At 37.8% G+C, this 17,597-nt stretch overlaps 1 protein-coding gene across 3 annotated transcripts in view; it reads left to right on the top strand.

The window, feature by feature from the left end:
• Nucleotides 1-343: 343 nt before the first annotated feature.
• PTPN21 (protein tyrosine phosphatase non-receptor type 21) overlaps nt 344-17,597 on the top strand; it is a 41,765-nt gene continuing 24,511 nt past the window's right edge. For 2 of the 3 annotated variants that reach the window (XM_003206659.4, XM_010711805.4), the window contains exons 1-5: nt 344-810; nt 3,855-4,225; nt 13,487-13,656; nt 14,865-14,962; nt 17,496-17,563. In XM_003206659.4, the coding sequence (XP_003206707.2) occupies nt 4,046-4,225; nt 13,487-13,656; nt 14,865-14,962; nt 17,496-17,563 (516 nt within the window). In that variant the 5' untranslated portion in view covers nt 344-810; nt 3,855-4,045. Of the gene's footprint in view, nt 842-3,854; nt 4,226-13,486; nt 13,657-14,864; nt 14,963-17,495; nt 17,564-17,597 lie in introns of all 3 variants that reach the window. The other variant, XM_085225464.1, reaches the window with a different exon arrangement.

Here is a 17,597-nt window from a genome sequence, read left to right as displayed (position 1 = left end):
TCTTTTAGCTGCAGGCATTAATGTATGTGCATAGGTTACTTAGTGTGGCACGTATGAATTAAACCCTGAATATGCTTCCAAGCTGTGTAAAAATAATAATAATAAAAATAATAAGGCCAACAGATAATTATTTTTTTGTAAGAAAGTTGCCTTAATTGGAAAAGCTTAAAATAAATGATCATATGATTAAAAAAGCAAGGATTGCCTGCTATTTGTTGTAGCCCCTATTTCTGTAGCAGCCCGCAGCCAGTGAAGCAGCTGTTCATTGCTGACATTCTCCCTGCCAGGCATTCCAACTCTGTGAGGTAATGGGCTGCAAGCATACGGGCCTTCGGTTTAATTCTTTCGGCGTATCCTTCCGCATGGGTAGAGCGAGGGGAACGCCTCCAGGAAAAGAAATTAAATGCACACACACACGGGCACACAGAGACGGACGACTTGAAAATATTCCAGAGAAGGCGATTTTGTGCTCGTGCAGCACAGCGTGGCGCGGAGAGACTGCCTGCAGAGCTGGCTGGCACTGGTTTGTTTTGTTGCAATATTTCCTTCCACCCCCAGCTCTTTACCCAGTGGAATGATACCCAGAGCAAGTTTTTTGAGACAGGAAGTGAGGAATGTTTTCACTATGAGTGATCTGAGAAGAAGGTGGGTTAGCCGAGATAGCAGCTGTGCGGTGCGGGAGGAGCACAGTAAGGCAGTACAGGAGTACAGATGAGATGGCTCCGCCAGAAGACATCTCGGAGCGCTGTGGTTTTTCTTCAGCTGCACACATGTGAAAGGAGGCGCGGTGTCCTCGGATCGCAGCAAAAGGTAATGGGAAAACGGCAGGCAAACTTAGTGGGTAAGTGTGGCTGTGTGAGAGGAGTTCCAGCATTCACTTTTTGAAAAGTGAAGACTGTAGAGCTCTGTGCTTTGGAGGAAGGAGAAGTTTGAGACGTGCGCTTACTGTGGCTCTTTTAGTCCAGGAGCCAAGTCAAAGATTAACTGGTAAAACAAGGGGAGGGTAGAGTACTCTGATTGATTTATTTTTTTCTGGCTCCCTAAATCTCTCTCTCTCACACACACACACACACACACACACACACACACAAAAAAAAAAAAAAAAAAAAAGGACTTTGAGCATTTAAAATTATAGGAACTCTATTCTTCTGTAGGATGTTGCAGTTTTATTTCACATGCTATCATTGACGCAGACTGCTTGAAAATCTTTGCAGAGTAAAATGCTTATTACTGAGGGGAAAGTGGGGAGCGGGAGGGGTAAGTAAGGGAAAAAGATATCGCAGAGCTTGCTAATTGTGTTTCAGTCATGAGCATGTTGCTGTAATTTTAAAAGCAATTATGTGTTGAAATATAAGTGTACCAAGTTTGGCCATGAATGAAATTTTCACTTGTTGTGTGAAAACCCCAGGCATGCTAAATAAAGGGTGGTTGTTTTTCAGAGAGTCACCTGGGTTTGTAACTTCTGACTGTAGCTTTGTAACAGTGCAGACGTATCCTAACTTAAAATTATGCAGAAGGCAAATACGAGAGCATCTGGCATTGCTGATTGCTCCTGAAATATTCTGAAAATTCTGACCTAAGCTTCCTCCCCATGCCTGCGTTGCTACCTGTGCACACAGAAATTACTGAGATTGGAGACTGCCTAAAATCAGCATTAGGTGCCTTGTGAATTTCACCTACAGCTGCTTCCTGATGTTTCTTCCACGCTCTTGGGATACTTTTCTAAGGGTCTGATGGGATCATAGCAGTTTCAGTCTTTATGTTCAGACTGTAAAACTGAGATTAGAACAGCACTGCACATGTGATTGCAGGCTTCAAAAAAAAGTCAATAAATTGGTTTCTCAGTTTGCTGTAGCACCAAAAGAAGGAATGCGTAATTGTGCACAGAATGTGTCACAGAAGTGAGCTAAGGTCAGCCAGCCAAAAGTTTCACTGCCAGGAGTAAAACTAGTGCGAAATTCTGCTGGCAGTGGGCAGGAAACTAAAAGTTTCTGTTCACAGAGCATTCCCTGCATGCTGCTTTTTTGGGTTGGATTTGGGAGGATCAGTGTACAGAGCAAGTTATCAAGTGAGGAGGCTCTGCCTGTCTCTAGAATTTTCAGGGAAACTTGTTGCTGTCAGTTGTTACTTATTGTGGCCACACCCAAGAGTAATTGAGCCAGTGTTTGGAATTTATTTTATTTTATTTTATTTTTATTTTATTTTGAGGTAGGGGTGAGGGAGTGTTAAATCAGTAGTAATGAATCTTAAGGTTTTAGATGATATCTGTGGAGGATGAGGACTGTGTACAATGGTAGAACAGCCTCCAGCTTATTAGAAGCATGGCCATGAAACGTGCTTTTGGTCGTTCTGAGTTGCAAAGATGTCATCGAGGAAAAATGCCATGCTACTCCTCAGGCCTGCAGCCCTTCTGTCTCTGCTTCTCCACAGTGCCTGAAAGGGCAGAGCACGGGGCCTGGCAGGGCATTGCAACCCAGTCTGGTTGCACTGAGTAACGTTGTATTTCTACATGCGTGTGTAAATATACAAGCAGTGTAGTGCTATCTGGTTGTTTAAACCTTTTGTACAAGCAGGTGCAATAGGAAGGTTACTTCTGATTTCCCTTTCCCAAATAAACGGACATATTAATTCTTGTGGTTATTCTTATCTGAGAATAGCCTTCGGGAATCAAATTGCGCCTTTTAAAACGCATTATTCCTGTGATTTGTTGTTTGTTTGTTTGTGTGCGTGTGATTACACCTCTTTATTTCGAGAAGCACGGTGCTGCCACTAGAGGTCCCGAGGCACCTCACTCAACGGAGCTCGAACAATGCAGCCGCGCCGTGTGCTCGGGGCCGCCGCCTGGGCCCGGCCCATCCCGTTGCCGCCAGTGGAAGCTGCCCGGACCGGGAGCCGGGTGGGCGTCGGTTCGAGTCATGGTGTTTGGGCGGCCCTGCTGAGGCCGTCCCCCACCTGGCTGAAGCGCTTCGTTTGGGTGGTGGCGCTTTGAGCGCTCGCGCTGCTGCAGCACTACCTGCGTTCATGTAGTGTGTTTGTTTTTCGTGTGCTACTGAAAATCCAAACCAGTTAGGCTGGGGCACAAGAGGTGAGACAGAGCTTGGAAGAGGGGAAGGGTGAAGTAAGTGCCCGGCGGAGCCGACAGGAGAGCAGGTGTGAAGGTGTTTGCGAAAGGCGGAGGAGCCTTTACGTTTAGAAAAAATGTACTTTTTTTTTTTCTTCCCTCTCCCTTTCCCCCCCACCCCAAGAAAAATTGGAAAATAAATAGTATTCAGAATTAGCATACTGTGGTGTGAGGGAAACCATAACCTCAAACAGTGTACCGCACTTTAACATAAGAAATAATGGCTCTGCGAGCTGCAATTCAGGGAAAATTGGAAGAATTGGATTTTAATTGTCTGGTAGGAAATGGCTGAGGTGTGAGGTGTAGTGCCTCGCTTCCTGCCTTTCTTTGGGGCTTGGTTTTGTGTTTAATCCAACAGATAGCAGCTGAGGCTCCATGCTGCTCTGAAATAATGCCTAACTGCTGGTTTTGCTCTTAAAGAAAAGGCTTTCATCAGCATTACAAGTACTGAAGAACTTTTTAGAGGTCTTTCACTTAAATACCAATTCAGTTAAGAAATGCTTTTTATTTTAAGGCATTTCAGCCATGTTTAATGAAGACTCATTATTTACTTACAAGTAAAGAAAAAAAAAACAAACCACATGCACACACACACAAAACAACACCCAAAGACTAGTGTTGTATGTGGAAAAACCAGAAACTCCTGTGATTCTTTGAGAATTTGAATGCATAACAGCTCTGAAAATTGTTTCTGCTTCATATATATTTTTCTTTCTCTTTTGCTTCTTGCTAGGATTCCAGTGGATGCCCCTCTACTTGCACGTCGGTGGAAAAATTGCTTACCTTTAATGGATACTGCTGCTGGTGGTTGATTTTTGGAGACTTTACAGCTCCTTACTGTTTGAGAGGAAACTGCTGCTTTTCCTCTCTCAAGTCCCTAGTGGTGGTAGCTTTTTATCTCCAACCATCGGTGTGGGAAAGAAGATGCCTCTACCTTTTGGGTTAAAATTGAAACGAACTCGACGCTATACAGTATCCAGCAAGAGTTGTTTGGTGGCTCGGATCCAGCTACTCAATAATGAATTTGTGGAGTTCACACTATCTGTGGAAAGCACAGGCCAGGAAAGTCTGGAAGCAGTGGCTCAGAGGCTGGAGTTGCGGGAGGTGAGTGAACTTTCGAGTTAAGGTATGGCTTTGACTCTGGTGCTGGATGACCTTCATGGTGAATCCTTACCATTTGGTGCAAGCAGCTTGGTTACAACAACAGCTGAACAGCTGTTCTGTGCACCCCTTGTTTCTTCAAAGTCTGGTCTTGAGGATGAATTGGGTTTATCAAAAACTGGTGCAAAACATACCTTACAGAACAAGAGAATGCCTAAGGTAACAACGTGTGAGAAGTGGCACTGAACAGAAGCTTAGAAAGATGAATAAAGCCACAGCAGTGGTTGTTTTTAAATTTAACAATGCTGAAAATATCATTTAAAAGAAAAGAAAAGTAAACGCCACCATGCACTTTCTGCCTAAGCAACATGGCTAAGAATTGCTGAGAGACATGAGATTTTAAATCCTTATAGATTAGGACATGAAAGAGAATCTTATTTTTGTGCATTTATTTCTGGTGGATCAGTGCTGCGAAAAGAACCTGAAGCACAAATGTGATATGTGTGCTGGTGACTATTTCTAGTGTTTGTTCACAAATCACAAACCTGTTTGCAGAAGGTGCCTTTCAGCAAGCGTATAGTCATTTAGATCAATGTCTGGCCTCATGGAGAAATATGGTATATGCTAGCTGTAGCTGTATAACATCTTCCCCCTCACTCCCCAGTTTTTTTTGCTAGGTATTTTAAAATATACTTTTTCAACTGAAATTGAACTCTTCTCCCATGCATATGGTGATTATTCTGCAAACAGAATAATAACAGAATTAGCATGCGTAGGTGTAGAATTTATCAGTAGGAAATACTCCATACAGTCAGTTGTTCTCAGAAATATTTTTTCCCCTTGTTTAGTGAATAATTGAAAAGAGGGAATCCATTCATCTGTTTGTTTACTGTTTATGTTTTCTGACCCAGTATGCTTTTTTGCATTGTCCAAATATTCTTAATCTGTACAGTCACTGTGGAAAAGTGCAATTCTGTGGAGTGATATGGCTTTTTTTTTCCTTGCTCTTTCTAGAAAAGGGAAAATCTGAGTACTCTCATAGCCTTAGCATTTACTTAGAACACATCAGGTGTCACCTATCTAGAATTCGGTTGTTGTGACTGAATGGAGTTTGTCAGTTTATGCACCCTCAGATGTCACTGCTTAGTCATCAGAAGGTAAAGAATTGAACTATTGAAGAATTTAACTTTGATTTGCAAAATGCAAAGGCTTTGTGTTTCGGAATGATGACCACTGGCTTTTATTTATCTATTTACAAAGCGCTGGAGATGCGTGGTTGGTTGTTTTTTCTTTTCAGCAATTCACTATCTCTTTCACTGGAACTACTCCTAAAATCTGTTTTTTTTTGTTTTTGTTTTTTTTTTTTAAAAAAAAGGTTGGCAGTTCCCTCCATTAAGAGTCATATATCAGACTAAGGGAGTTGACAGCACACTACTGAACTCAGAGCAGATTCTTTTGGTCATGCATTCTTGCATGGATTATTTTGGCAGGAAAATGTGTTGCAATAAAAGGGAATGGAAAGTAGGGATATAAATTACTTTCCAGAGCTTGCATTCAAAAAATGTTGTTTTGCCTTTAAATAGTAGGATTTGCCAAGCAGATACAGGGTTAATTTCTGACTATTTTCTTAGTATGAAGTTTTCAGGAAGATTGCTGAGCATTTGCTTCTGTCTGCAAAAACAGTATTAATCCTTGATACTGTGGAATACTAAGTACATTCTCTAAGAACTCATATTTTTAATGCACGACTCACCCTTTAAAGTGTGAATTGAAAGTGTTAAACAAGAAAGTATGACTGTTTAAGCACTGAGATTTACGTCGGATACGAAAGTGGAGGCATGAGCATCAGATTACTGTATATGGGCTATGTAGTTTTGCTGTACAGCCTCAGAATAATTAGTTGCAGGAGTTATGAGTGGAATCTTGACCTATTTACACACTCTGATAAAATTTATCTTGGTGTAATTTGTAGTCAGTGAATTTAGGTAGTGAATGGATTGGTTTCTTAGTGCTGTACCATCTTTTAATATATTTGTTTTAACAGATCATACTTACATAGTAGTCCTCAGATTATGTAATGTGTAGCTTAATACTAATTTACTTGTAATTTTAATTTTTGTAATTGTAATTGTAGCTTTTTTCCAGTTTATCTCATTTTCAAGTTGTATGGACACAAACTTAGGATTCAGAAAGTCTAAATACTTGGACAGTTTTATTTTGTTACTGAATGGCAAGCCTTGCAAAAAAAGTGAAGTGAGTGCATTAAACTGAGGGATAGTTTGTCTTTTGTCCCGTAGAGGACTATACTCAAACTATTATTTAACTGTAATCATAGGAAAAGCTGTATTTGATGTGCAAAACCGTTTTGAAGTTGCAAGTTGTGAAAAAGTGTTCTGAGCTCTGATTATTAACTAACTAGAAAAGAATGTTTAATACTGCATGTGTTGCATTTAGGATACAAGCATACAAATTAGGTACTTGAGAATATAAAAATGTTTTTAAAGTGTTACTACAGTTAGATATTTATAGGATATTTGGCAAGAGGTGTTACAACTGATTTAGGTCTCTTGCGGAATCTTTTAATTCTGTTTTTTAATAACACTTTAATGCCAGAATAAATGGCCAAATTCTACTAACGTGTGCAAGCAGAATCTGACTTGAGTGCAAATGTGTGGTGCAATACTGACTCATATTAAAAAAATAGAGAGCTTCTGTGTAAAGTGTGGTGTATATGTGAATTCCTGTGTTTGTTTTGGACGCAAATGGGAAAGAATGAATCAAAGTTATCCAAACTCTGAATAACTTGGAAATTCTGAAACAGTGCTTCAGTATTTTCTAAAACTTTGTTCTGAAGTCCAAAGGATCACCTCTTGCTTTGAGAAAATGCATGAAAATACTTTAATTCAGTGTGTTTATTTATTTTTTTTACGTAGGTAAGTAATGTTTTGAAAATAAGACCAAGTGCAACCACTCTCTTGCATGTGTATGTATTAGTAAGCATACTGACCAGCAGATAAAAGTTGGGCCAAGCAATGACAGAGGAGTCACTAACATAATTATGTTTATGCCTCGTATCAAGTTTTTAAAAAATACTGACTAATATTTAAAGAAATAAAAGTGCTGATTGTTGAACTGTTGATGGCTGCCTCTCTGAATGAAGTTTTGCTTAGGGTTGGGAAAGAGAGAGAAATTATCATGGAGGAATGCATAGAAAGATCTTCAGTGTGTTGTGTTATTCATATAAAATACAACTTTCTTGAAAAACAAAGTTGACTCCCTCATGCATTAATTTTAAATGTGCTGAAATAGTAATTCATGTGTCCAGATACACAGAATGACAGAGCATTTTAAAAATCAGCAATTGCCTTAGGTGTAATTACTGTCATGGTTTTTTCTGAAGGAAAACAGCAGTATGCTCTGGGGTAAGATTTATTCTCCATCTTGCTTATTACACTGAGTGACACAAAATTAATTAAGATTTTTCCATGAAAGCCTAGGTGGCAGTTAGGCAGCACTGCCTCTGATTTCTCTAGTTTTTAATAAAGTTCGGTCAGAATTTGAATGTACCACTTGATTGTATTATTTCACTGTCACAATACCTGTGAGTTGTGATATAATATTATACTAATTTTATACTAATTTTAACAGATTTTCATTAGTTCTGAAGCAAGTATGTTAGTTTATTGTTCTGTATTTTTAGACTACTTTGATACTGTAAAATGATCAGAATTTCAGAATCCAATAATTGGGAATGTAATACTTCCTTTAATGTTGGTGCTTTATAAGGTGAGAGTCAGAAGCAAGTAAGCAAGTTTATCCTTCTTGGAGTCTTGAATGGAGGGGGGAAAGTAGCACAATTTACAGAAGAAGGAAAACGGGTCACCAATATCTGACCTGTTTCTGCAAGAGATTAAAATATGTCTTGATGGGACATAACATCTTTTATGCGCTGTAAAAGTATTGCTTTTTATCTCGTAGATAAGTCAATTTAATTTTGTATAACGCTCTGATAAGTTAAATCTGCCTTGTCCCTCAGAGGAAATCCCATTTATTCACATACCACCATTCTTGCAGTGCTTTAATCTGAATTAGAATGTTAGATTACCTCGCAAAATATTGTTTTTTAAAACTACGATTCTTAAATTTCTTATCCCTGCAATATTGATTTAAGCTGTAATTGGCAACTGCTTTGTTTAAGTAGCATTTGTGATAATGATATTGATGCAGTCAGGAGAAAATCATTGCGGGGGATGTGGCAGTAGGCTGTGTTGGAAAAAATGTTTACTGTGTGAAAGAGTTAAGATTGGCTTCTTTCTGAATTCTTTTAGTACCTTGCTAAATCCTCCCTATGGTTAGCTGCAGTTGAAAACCTTGTCAGTGCTAGAACAAAAATAGCCAAGAAAGCCAAAGTGCCCTAAAGTGAGTAGCGTCAAATAGGGGAAAAAAAAGAGGGGATTCTTATGAGGCTCCTCAGCCATCCTCCTTATTCTGAAAGCACTGGTGGATGTTGAGGGCTGCAGCTTTCTGTTCAGTGGCAGATACATGGCAAGACTTAGAGATTAAGACTTAAGATTTTTTTTTCCACCACTTGCAGGAAATCTTGTATCCGGTACCCTGGCCAATCCAGGCTGCTCCAAAACCAGTCCGGGTTTCTCCTCTAGAGACTGGGAAGATTTGTGGAGGGGGATGTCTGCTGTGATAAGAAGAAAGTTTCTGGAGAATTTTTAGTGCCTTTTGTCTCCTGTAGTTCTTAATGTTGGACATAGAGTAAAGCCTTTGCTTGTATCTGGCAGTTGTGCATAGTACGAGATTATTGAGCTAGTTTTGAAAGCAGTTTATTTTAACAGTTGTATTCTGATGGCAGGGGCTGTTTTGTATCCAAGTATAAGATAAAGTGAGACTCAGTGGAGTCCCTGGGCTAGCTGGGATCTTTTTAGTCTGGCTGCAAAGCTTATGATGAGACAGTGTTTTCAGCATTCTCTTGTGATGAGACTGTTTTCAGCATTCTCTTCAAGAAAGCCTTATGGTGTGTTGTATTCATACATACCAACATGAAGACAGAAAAACACCCATAGAAATTGTTTGGGTTTTTTTTTCTTTATCTGTGGGTCCATAGAGAATAATTTTGTAAAATACAGCAGTAATTGTGTTGTCTCAGAATCCTAGGAAATAAAACTTTTTCTGATGTGTTATACTGCTGAGAACAGAAAGGCACAATTTAGTTTGGGGGATGCAGAACAGCTGCTTTTAAGAGAGACTATTACACACTTGTTATCTGACGTATACATTTGTCAGTCAGATTCCTTTTCTAGATAATGTAAATTGTGACCAAAGTAGACACTGAGATTCTTTATTAAAGATGTTCTTCTGTGTGTAGTGCTAGTCAGAATAACTGATATGTATAACATGTGGAATTATGTTAGGGATGAGACAGGTTCATTTTAATAAAAATAAAATGAAATATGGCTGCTAATTATAGCCAACTAATATCAGGTACAGGGTAGACTGTAGACGGACTTTATCATTGATTCAGTTTAAAAGGAAATCTGAGGATGGAGACTTGATGCCTCTGTGGGAAACCCCTTCCAGTGTGTGACTAGTCTCATTGTGAATTTTTTTTTCCTAATCTGACTTGAGTTTACCACATTGCAGCTCACACTCACTATTTCTCATCCCTGCAATGGTTCTCACTGGAATTCTCCTTTAGAAGAATAATTTGGCTCTGTCTCCCCTAAACCCTGCCATTAAATAACAGAAAATAGCAGTAAGATATTTCATGAGTCTTTTCTTATGGCTGATCAACCCGTTTCTCAGACTATCATGGAACATCATGCAAGAAGATATAATAGTAACGTAGTTTTGTGGCACACATAACCTGACGGAGCTCCTCTGCTTAGTTTGTGAGGACTCAGTGACTGCAGATGCCAGTGTGGGTGCTACCTCTCTCTTTCACAAACCTATGAGCCTTGTTGGCTGCAAGATTATATTGGGCTTTTCTCTGCGTTCTTCAACTTTTGTATAAAAATACTTAATTTTTCTGCCTGTAGCGGCAGGAAGCAGCTGGGTAGTAAGCAACTGCAGAAGTGTTAAGGTTCTTTTATTTACATTTGACTTTCTTCAAAGGGATTGGGTGATGAATAAGTCACTAAAATAAATGAACCTCAAAATAGCGTTAATCTTAACAGCTTAACATATTTTAGCAGTTATGTCATTACATTCTTTTTAGAATTGGGTGCTGTCCTGTGCTACTAATAATAAAAACTTTTATAAAGAGTAAAATGGATTCTATTTTAATCAGTGAAAATATTCCAGGGCACATAAACTACTCTGAAATTTCACAGGGTCAGATTCTGCCCTTGAAGTCAAGTGAAAGGGTTGCATAGAAGTCAGAAGGTAGGTTTTGGCCCATAGCATTTACCTCGGCTTGTATTTTGATCATCCAGTTTGGAGGAGATTTTAAGGGAAAATAACGTGACAGAAAAATCTTAATAAAGTATATTCTGGATTCCAGAGTATATTTTAAAATACAGAAATATTTTTCTTAGTCTTGTGCCAGTAATATCTTGGTTCTGTGCATGGTAAGGAAAAGTGGTCTGCGTTGTATGGAAATGGATAAGCACAAGAAATCATCGTGGCTTAAAAATAGGTTGTACATTCAGATTATCCTTGTTGTAGAATCAGGAGTATCTGCATTCAGAGAGTACAGAACAGTGGTGCTGTTACCAGACATTTCAGTTCATTCTCCCCTTTCTGTTACAAATCTATGTTTGTTTGGAGCTTATGTACACCAAAGCTGCAGTTGAAACTATTCGAAGTGTTGCTTATAAATGTTTGTCTGGTTTCCAGGAGCGTTAATGTGATATCTTTTCCAGAAGTCTTTCAGCTTTGATGGTATGCTTCTGCAGGCCTTTTTACCTGTAGTTTTTGGTGTCTGCTAGGCCTCTCAGCCCACACGGTGTGGTTAGCCATCAGCCAGCCAGCTGGGCCAGCACAGGGGGCTTCCTTTCCTCCTTCAGAGCACAGAATGGATTGTGAGGGATATTTTTTATCTTTTTTTTTTTTTTATCCTTTTACAGTGTGAGATGTTGCAGTGAATGTAATATATTTCTTCTTCATGGAGTATCTGTAGCACTGTTAAAATTCTTAATATCTCAAGGAATCTTAAGCTGTGAGGTGACAGGGGCTACCATGCACTGGATCTTAGGGATGGATGAATTGAAATACAGAAATAAAAGCCAGTGTTTTCTCTGGCACCAGCCAATCTGATGCACTTGAACTGAAAAATTTAGAATACAGTATTTTTTTTTAATAGTGTTTGTGATCAGAGCCATTTTTTTTCTCCTTGAAACTAGAAGTGTTTGACTTCTTAAATTTCATGCTTTATTTTTAGAATTCTGCAGTTAAGAGCACTCAGCGTCCACCTGAGAATTTGTTTTGTGTCTACGAACAGTTCTAATTTAATTTAGTGTTTGTAGTATAGCCTGTGTTTTTTATTGAATGGAACTACAGTTCTGTTAGAAGACAGAATACAGGACAGCCTGTATTCTAGCATGTTCTATTTTCTGCATACTGATTCTGCAATTGCTTGGATTGATCACATTAATTTAGTTTGTTTTTAAGCACCGAGAAAACAAAAATCACTAAAAATGCATTGATGCTAATTGGAGAGGGGTAGAGAAGTACATTTTGCCAGTAGATTTAAGAAGTATTTGCTAACTGTGGAAGGAGCATTACGCCTTAAAAATAGCTCTAATTTCACAGTTGTTGTTGGTGACTGTGCTTTTACAGAATATGTGATACGATGAACCTAATGCCCTACCTTGACTTCGGTGTCCAAAATTACTTAATGCTCTGTTGTTGGTACAGAGAATTGATTTCATTGCTGTCCCTGCGTTCTGATATGGAGCCATGCTATGGTTGCATGCATGTATCAGAGCTGTAAGGAATGGAGCGAATACCATGATGCTGGATCCTTCATCTCATTTAGATTTTAAATTAAGAAGATGGATTTCTATGTGATTTTTCAGATATGCTTGTTTTCACAGGAAATTACTAAAACACAGATTTGGTACTACCAGCTCTCATTTCCCAGTAAATTTTAAATTTGTGCTCCAAAGAATCAAAACGATAGTTTCTGAGAAAATAATAAATAGTTTTCTTGAAAAGTGGATAATTTTTCCAAGTTTAATTCAGGAAAATTATTGAAAAGAACATATTATGATAAATATTCCTATATTTTGTAAAATGCCTTCCTTAATAGCTTTATTTTGTACAATTTAAAGAATCTGAAAACATAATTATGTAAAGAAAAGTGCTGGATTAAAGGTGTTGGTATTTCTACCATTTCAACATATAATGACGTATGTGTAGCAAAGACTTGGAGAATCTCCATATGAATGTCCTCATCTTAGTTGGTTCACTGCATTCCCTTCCCTTATCTACTTCCCACAATAAGAAAATGTAATTATGATTTCTAGTTTTTCTGTGATAATGACATTATTATTTTCCAGTACATGTCTGCTTGATAATTCTGAACGGAATGAAATAAGTGCTCCAGGAGAAGAGGAGAAGATTTTAATCAGTTTAAATGTACTGGAGAGATTTAAATTTGAATGAGTGGCTCTGCAGTGTTACTCAGTAGAACTATATTTTGGTGTCAGAAAAATAGTCTAGTCCAACTTTTTTTCAAAGCAGATCATGTCCAATCTAAGTTTTACTGTGTTACTCAAAATGTTCAGTGAAATCCCAGGGGTGGGCATCCCTCAGCTGCTTTGGGCAATTTCTTCCACTGCATATGGTGTTTTGTGGGTTTTTCTTGTGTGATCAGGAGTAATAAGGTAATTCTTGACCATTTGGTCCATGCCCTTTTGTCCTTCAGCATCCTGTGTAGGCCTGCCTGCTGGTTCCTAAGACAAACCATACTCTGCTGTCCTGTAGTCCAATTCTGTTTGTATTTCTCACTTCCCTTAATTTCCTTGTTACGCTTAAATGCATTGCCCCAACTGAGTCAGGAACTGCTTGCAAATAAGAACAGGATTTGGTAGCCCCGATGTATGTATATATGTTATGAATTGTTTATCTGGATGTAATACCTGGGTTTGATATTAAAATATTATGTCCCTCCAGTTCTCTGGCTTCTCAATAACCTTAGTCTTAGGATCTTAAGTTTTTTTTATTTCCAGGTAGCAAGACTTTCATGCAATATATTTTTATCTAATGTGGCAATATTAAATTTGTTTCATCATTGAAATTATTTTCTTTCAGATAACGTATTTCAGTCTGTGGTATTACAACAAGCAGAATCAGCGCAGATGGGTAGATTTGGACAAACCTCTGAAAAAGCAGCTGGACAAATATGCCTTGGAACCAACAGTGTATTTTGGAGTAGTGTTCTATGTGCCTACTGTTTCTCAACTTCAGCAGGAGATTACCAGGTAAACTTTATAAATTTGTCTATAATTTCACTTTCAGCATCCTGAAACATATAGCTCATGTACACATTGTCTGCTTTTCCCTTCCCAGACTTTATAGAAATAGAAATTATTATTTTAGGCAGAATTTATGTTCAAACTATTTTATTATTTATTATTATATTTATATATTATAGTATTTATTTCCCTTTTTAATGTTTTAAAAAGTTTATAAACTAAGCAAAGAAATAATGTTTCAGTGATCTTAGGAATTTGCTCTAGCCTTTTCTGATATATTGTGGCTTTTTCCTTACATTTTTTTTTTTTTTAAGGGCCTTGGTTTTGTCCGAGTTATTTTTGATTCTTTTCTGTAAGGATATTATTTGGTGTAATGTGGCATAGTGCTTCTTTGTAACAGGATCCAGGAAAAGTCTATACAGTATTTATAAAACTCACTGAATTTTAACAGTTCAGAGAAGGAAGAGATCTGTCTTTTAACTTCTGATTATCAAAATGTTTCCATGACTTTTTTTCTCTGAATTACAGCACACACTTCATTCTTTTCAGTATTAAAGCTTTACTTCACAACAGTTAATATACAATATGAGGAAATCAGTAATTTTTTTTTAAATTGATCTCATAGAAAACAAATGTGCTTCTTGGCTAAAGTAGGGTGTGACATGAATGGCTGAATTGTGTCAGAAGAATTCAAGAAAGTAATGGTTTGGACTGTGGACCACAGTCCACAGTTACAGCTTACAGGGTTTGCACGTTCAAGAGATGATCCAGGAAAAGATTAGTTTAATGGAAGAAAAAAGAAGTGAGAACAGAATGTATTTGGGAATTGTAGTACAGAAATGGATGTAACTGTCATGATTGAAGGGATATTCATATTGGATTTACTGGAAGGGAATTTACTGTATGCTGCTGGATGGTTTACTAGTGGAGATAATAAGAATATTAAGGAGGAAAGACAAAAAAAAAAAAATCTTGAGGCTATGGTTGTAGATAGAAACTGTGGAAATTCTGTGCCGTTCAAGGGGATCAGGATTTAATTCTGCAGTAGATAAATGAAAGCTGAAGGAAGAGTTGATAAGGACCATATGGGGGATCTGAATGATGAGTGTTCTCCCCATATACTAGTGAATGGAGGGAGGACATGCAGTCTCTTGAGAATAAGAAGCCCATGCTACCTTTTCCTTTTTTTTTTCTTTTCTTTTTTCTACACGTAGGTATCAGTATTATTTGCAATTAAAGAAAGATATCTTGGAGGGCAACATTCCTTGCACACTAGAACAAGCAATACATTTGGCTGGTTTGGCTGTTCAAGGTAAGTAAGGCAATCATACTGATGTTGCGTTGGAAGTTTGTTGATATATTTTCTGTTGCATGCTTTCTGTTTATTGCTTATCGACCCCTCTTCTTGCTGTAATAAAACTGCAAGAGGTAGTTGCTTTCTAGTGTAAATTTTATTTCTATGAAGCACATTTTTGTTTTCAGTTGACAGCCCTACAAATGCAGTGAAGGTTCAGTTCAGTAGGTTATGAAAGGTGAAAGGCTTGCTCCTTAGAACTTCATCAGCCAGTGTATTGGCTAGGAAAGGAAAATGAGGGGGAGAGAGGGAAATGGACAGTGAGATCAGTGACCCAGTTCTTACTGGTATTTCAGTGCAGTCCTCTGAGGTACCTAGGTACCTAGACACCTGAATTCCTTCGGAGTACCTCCGAAGCAAGTTGTCTGCTTGTGTCAGCAGAGCTTTCATCTGTTTCTCTTACTGAAAACTTTATTCTGACATTGTCACATGAGAAAGGGACATACTTTAATAATAAGTAGATTTGAATGTACAGCAGTACTAGTATCTCCACCTCTGCTCCCAAATGTCCTAACACCAAAGATAATTTCAAGTTAGGAATTTTTAACACTCTGTGTTCTATGTTGAAATCTTTCCTGAAAACCCGTTTCTGAGGTGCGTATGTGAAAATGGTTACTTTGTTTTTCCTAATTAGTGTTTTCCTAATTAATGTTACCATGTCTGGTGTTCCCTGCTAACATGTTTGTTTGATGTGAAATCTCTCAAGTCAACAGTTTTTTAATGTAGTAGCTTTGTTTATTGATCTGTGTATTGCTCCTCTGTGGATGTCGCTCCAGTACATCAGTTGTAAAGCTGCATATCACTACCAGTGCATACAACCACAAGATTTTTTTTCTTTTTTTGGTCTTATTTTTTTTAAATTCTGGGTAATGACTACAACACATTAAAGATTATGATCATGTTTTTCTGAGAATATAGTTATCAGTGGTGTAGATGAATAATGTTAGTGTTTATATAACTGTGTATCTGTTTAATCTAAACCAGGATTTAATGGTCTTCAGCTGGCAAAATCTTGCTTTGTTACTTTAATATCTTTAGACAGTATAAAAGTTTCTCTGCTCTGTAAGTTGTTTATAGATATCTTTCAATGTAATCCTCTTTCCAGATGGAAAATATTTATCCTTGTAGCTTTCACATTCTTCTCTGTCTTTTATGTGAGAACTACATGTGTTGATAACATGATGAAAAAAAACAACATAGAAAAAGTGCAGGTTCTAAATTAATGCACTCCAGTGACTGAAGTAGCTTATAGAAGGTAGGTCAGTTAATTTTAGCTAGTGAACTAACAGAAGCAGTTGTTTGTTGTTTTGAGTGCGCTGAATTCGAGAACTGTTTGTGTTTGAAATACTTACAATAGGCTGCTTCTAAGCACTGCTTTATCTCAAGTACTTTGTTGGAAGAGCCTGTGACATACTAGACCCTTTAATCATGAATAACTTGCACAGTAATTGCTAATGCATAATAAATACTTGATTCTGAAATGTCTCTGCAGTTATACTATTGTAGGTTAGAATCTGTGGTAATGTAAATAAGAAGTGTACTTGGAGATTATGTTTCTGTGGTTCTATGGAGTGCCCATTCTGGGCAGGCTGATGTTTCTTAGAACAGTTTATCTTGTGAGATGATACATAAATTTTCTGTTTTTAGACTATTTTATTTCTTTGAACTGTTGGCTACTTCTTTCCTAGAAAGCAAAAAAGACACAAATTATTCTTGATGCCTTTTGGTGTGACATAAAATCAATTTTTATTAAGTTCTGTCTGAGCATTTATTTGAGTCAGGGAAATTAAGACATCTGATTTCCACTTTCTAGATGTCTTCATGCAGTGAGCTGTGAACAGAAGCTGCAGAGTCCAAGGTGCTCTGGCTGCTCGGAATCCAGCAGTGAGAACAGTCTGTCAGCTCATTGCTGACAGTGTCATTGTGTACAAGTACATATCAGAGAGGAGGGAGTAAAGAAGACAAAGCCACACTCTTTTCAGTGGCACTTGGGGACAGAATAAAAGGCAATGGGTACAAGTTGAGATATGAGAAATCTTACACGTTTTTTTGTTTGAGAGAGGTGAAACACTGGAACAGATTGCCCAAAAATCTGTATTCAGAATGTGACTGGGGGAGGCCGTGAGACAATCTGCTGTAGCTGACCTGCTTGGGCAGGAGAGAACACTAGTTTCCAGAGGTCCCTTCTGTCCCCAACTGTGATTAAAAACCACGCAAATAAAAGCGTAAGGAACTTGGAGCAGAGTTCTGCTTGTTTTATCATTTCTTCTCCTCTTCTATCCACAAGCAATCTTACCAATTTTTCTGAACAAGATAAGAGCACGGAATCTGTTTTTATTTTTCTCTTCATAAACATTACTGGTTAGTGTGATCCGTTGTCTTAGATCGTAGTTCAGTAACATGAAGATTTCCTATTTGGGAATCCTTCTGCAATTAATGGGGTATCAAATAATTTTGTTATAAATGTTTGAATGCAACTTTTATTTTTCAGCTGATTTTGGAGACTACGATCAGTATGAATCTCAAGAGTTTCTACAAAGATTTGCTTTGTTTCCAGTGGTAAGTAATTTCTTTAAGTTCTTTTTTTGTATTA

Source organism: Meleagris gallopavo, chromosome 5 (genome assembly GCF_905368555.1).
Source record: "Meleagris gallopavo chromosome 5, MGAL_WU_HG_1.1, whole genome shotgun sequence".
Taxonomy (NCBI): Eukaryota; Metazoa; Chordata; class Aves; order Galliformes; family Phasianidae; genus Meleagris; species Meleagris gallopavo.
The sequence above is the reverse complement of the archived record's forward strand: the minus strand, read 5'-3'. Positions and strand labels throughout refer to the sequence as shown.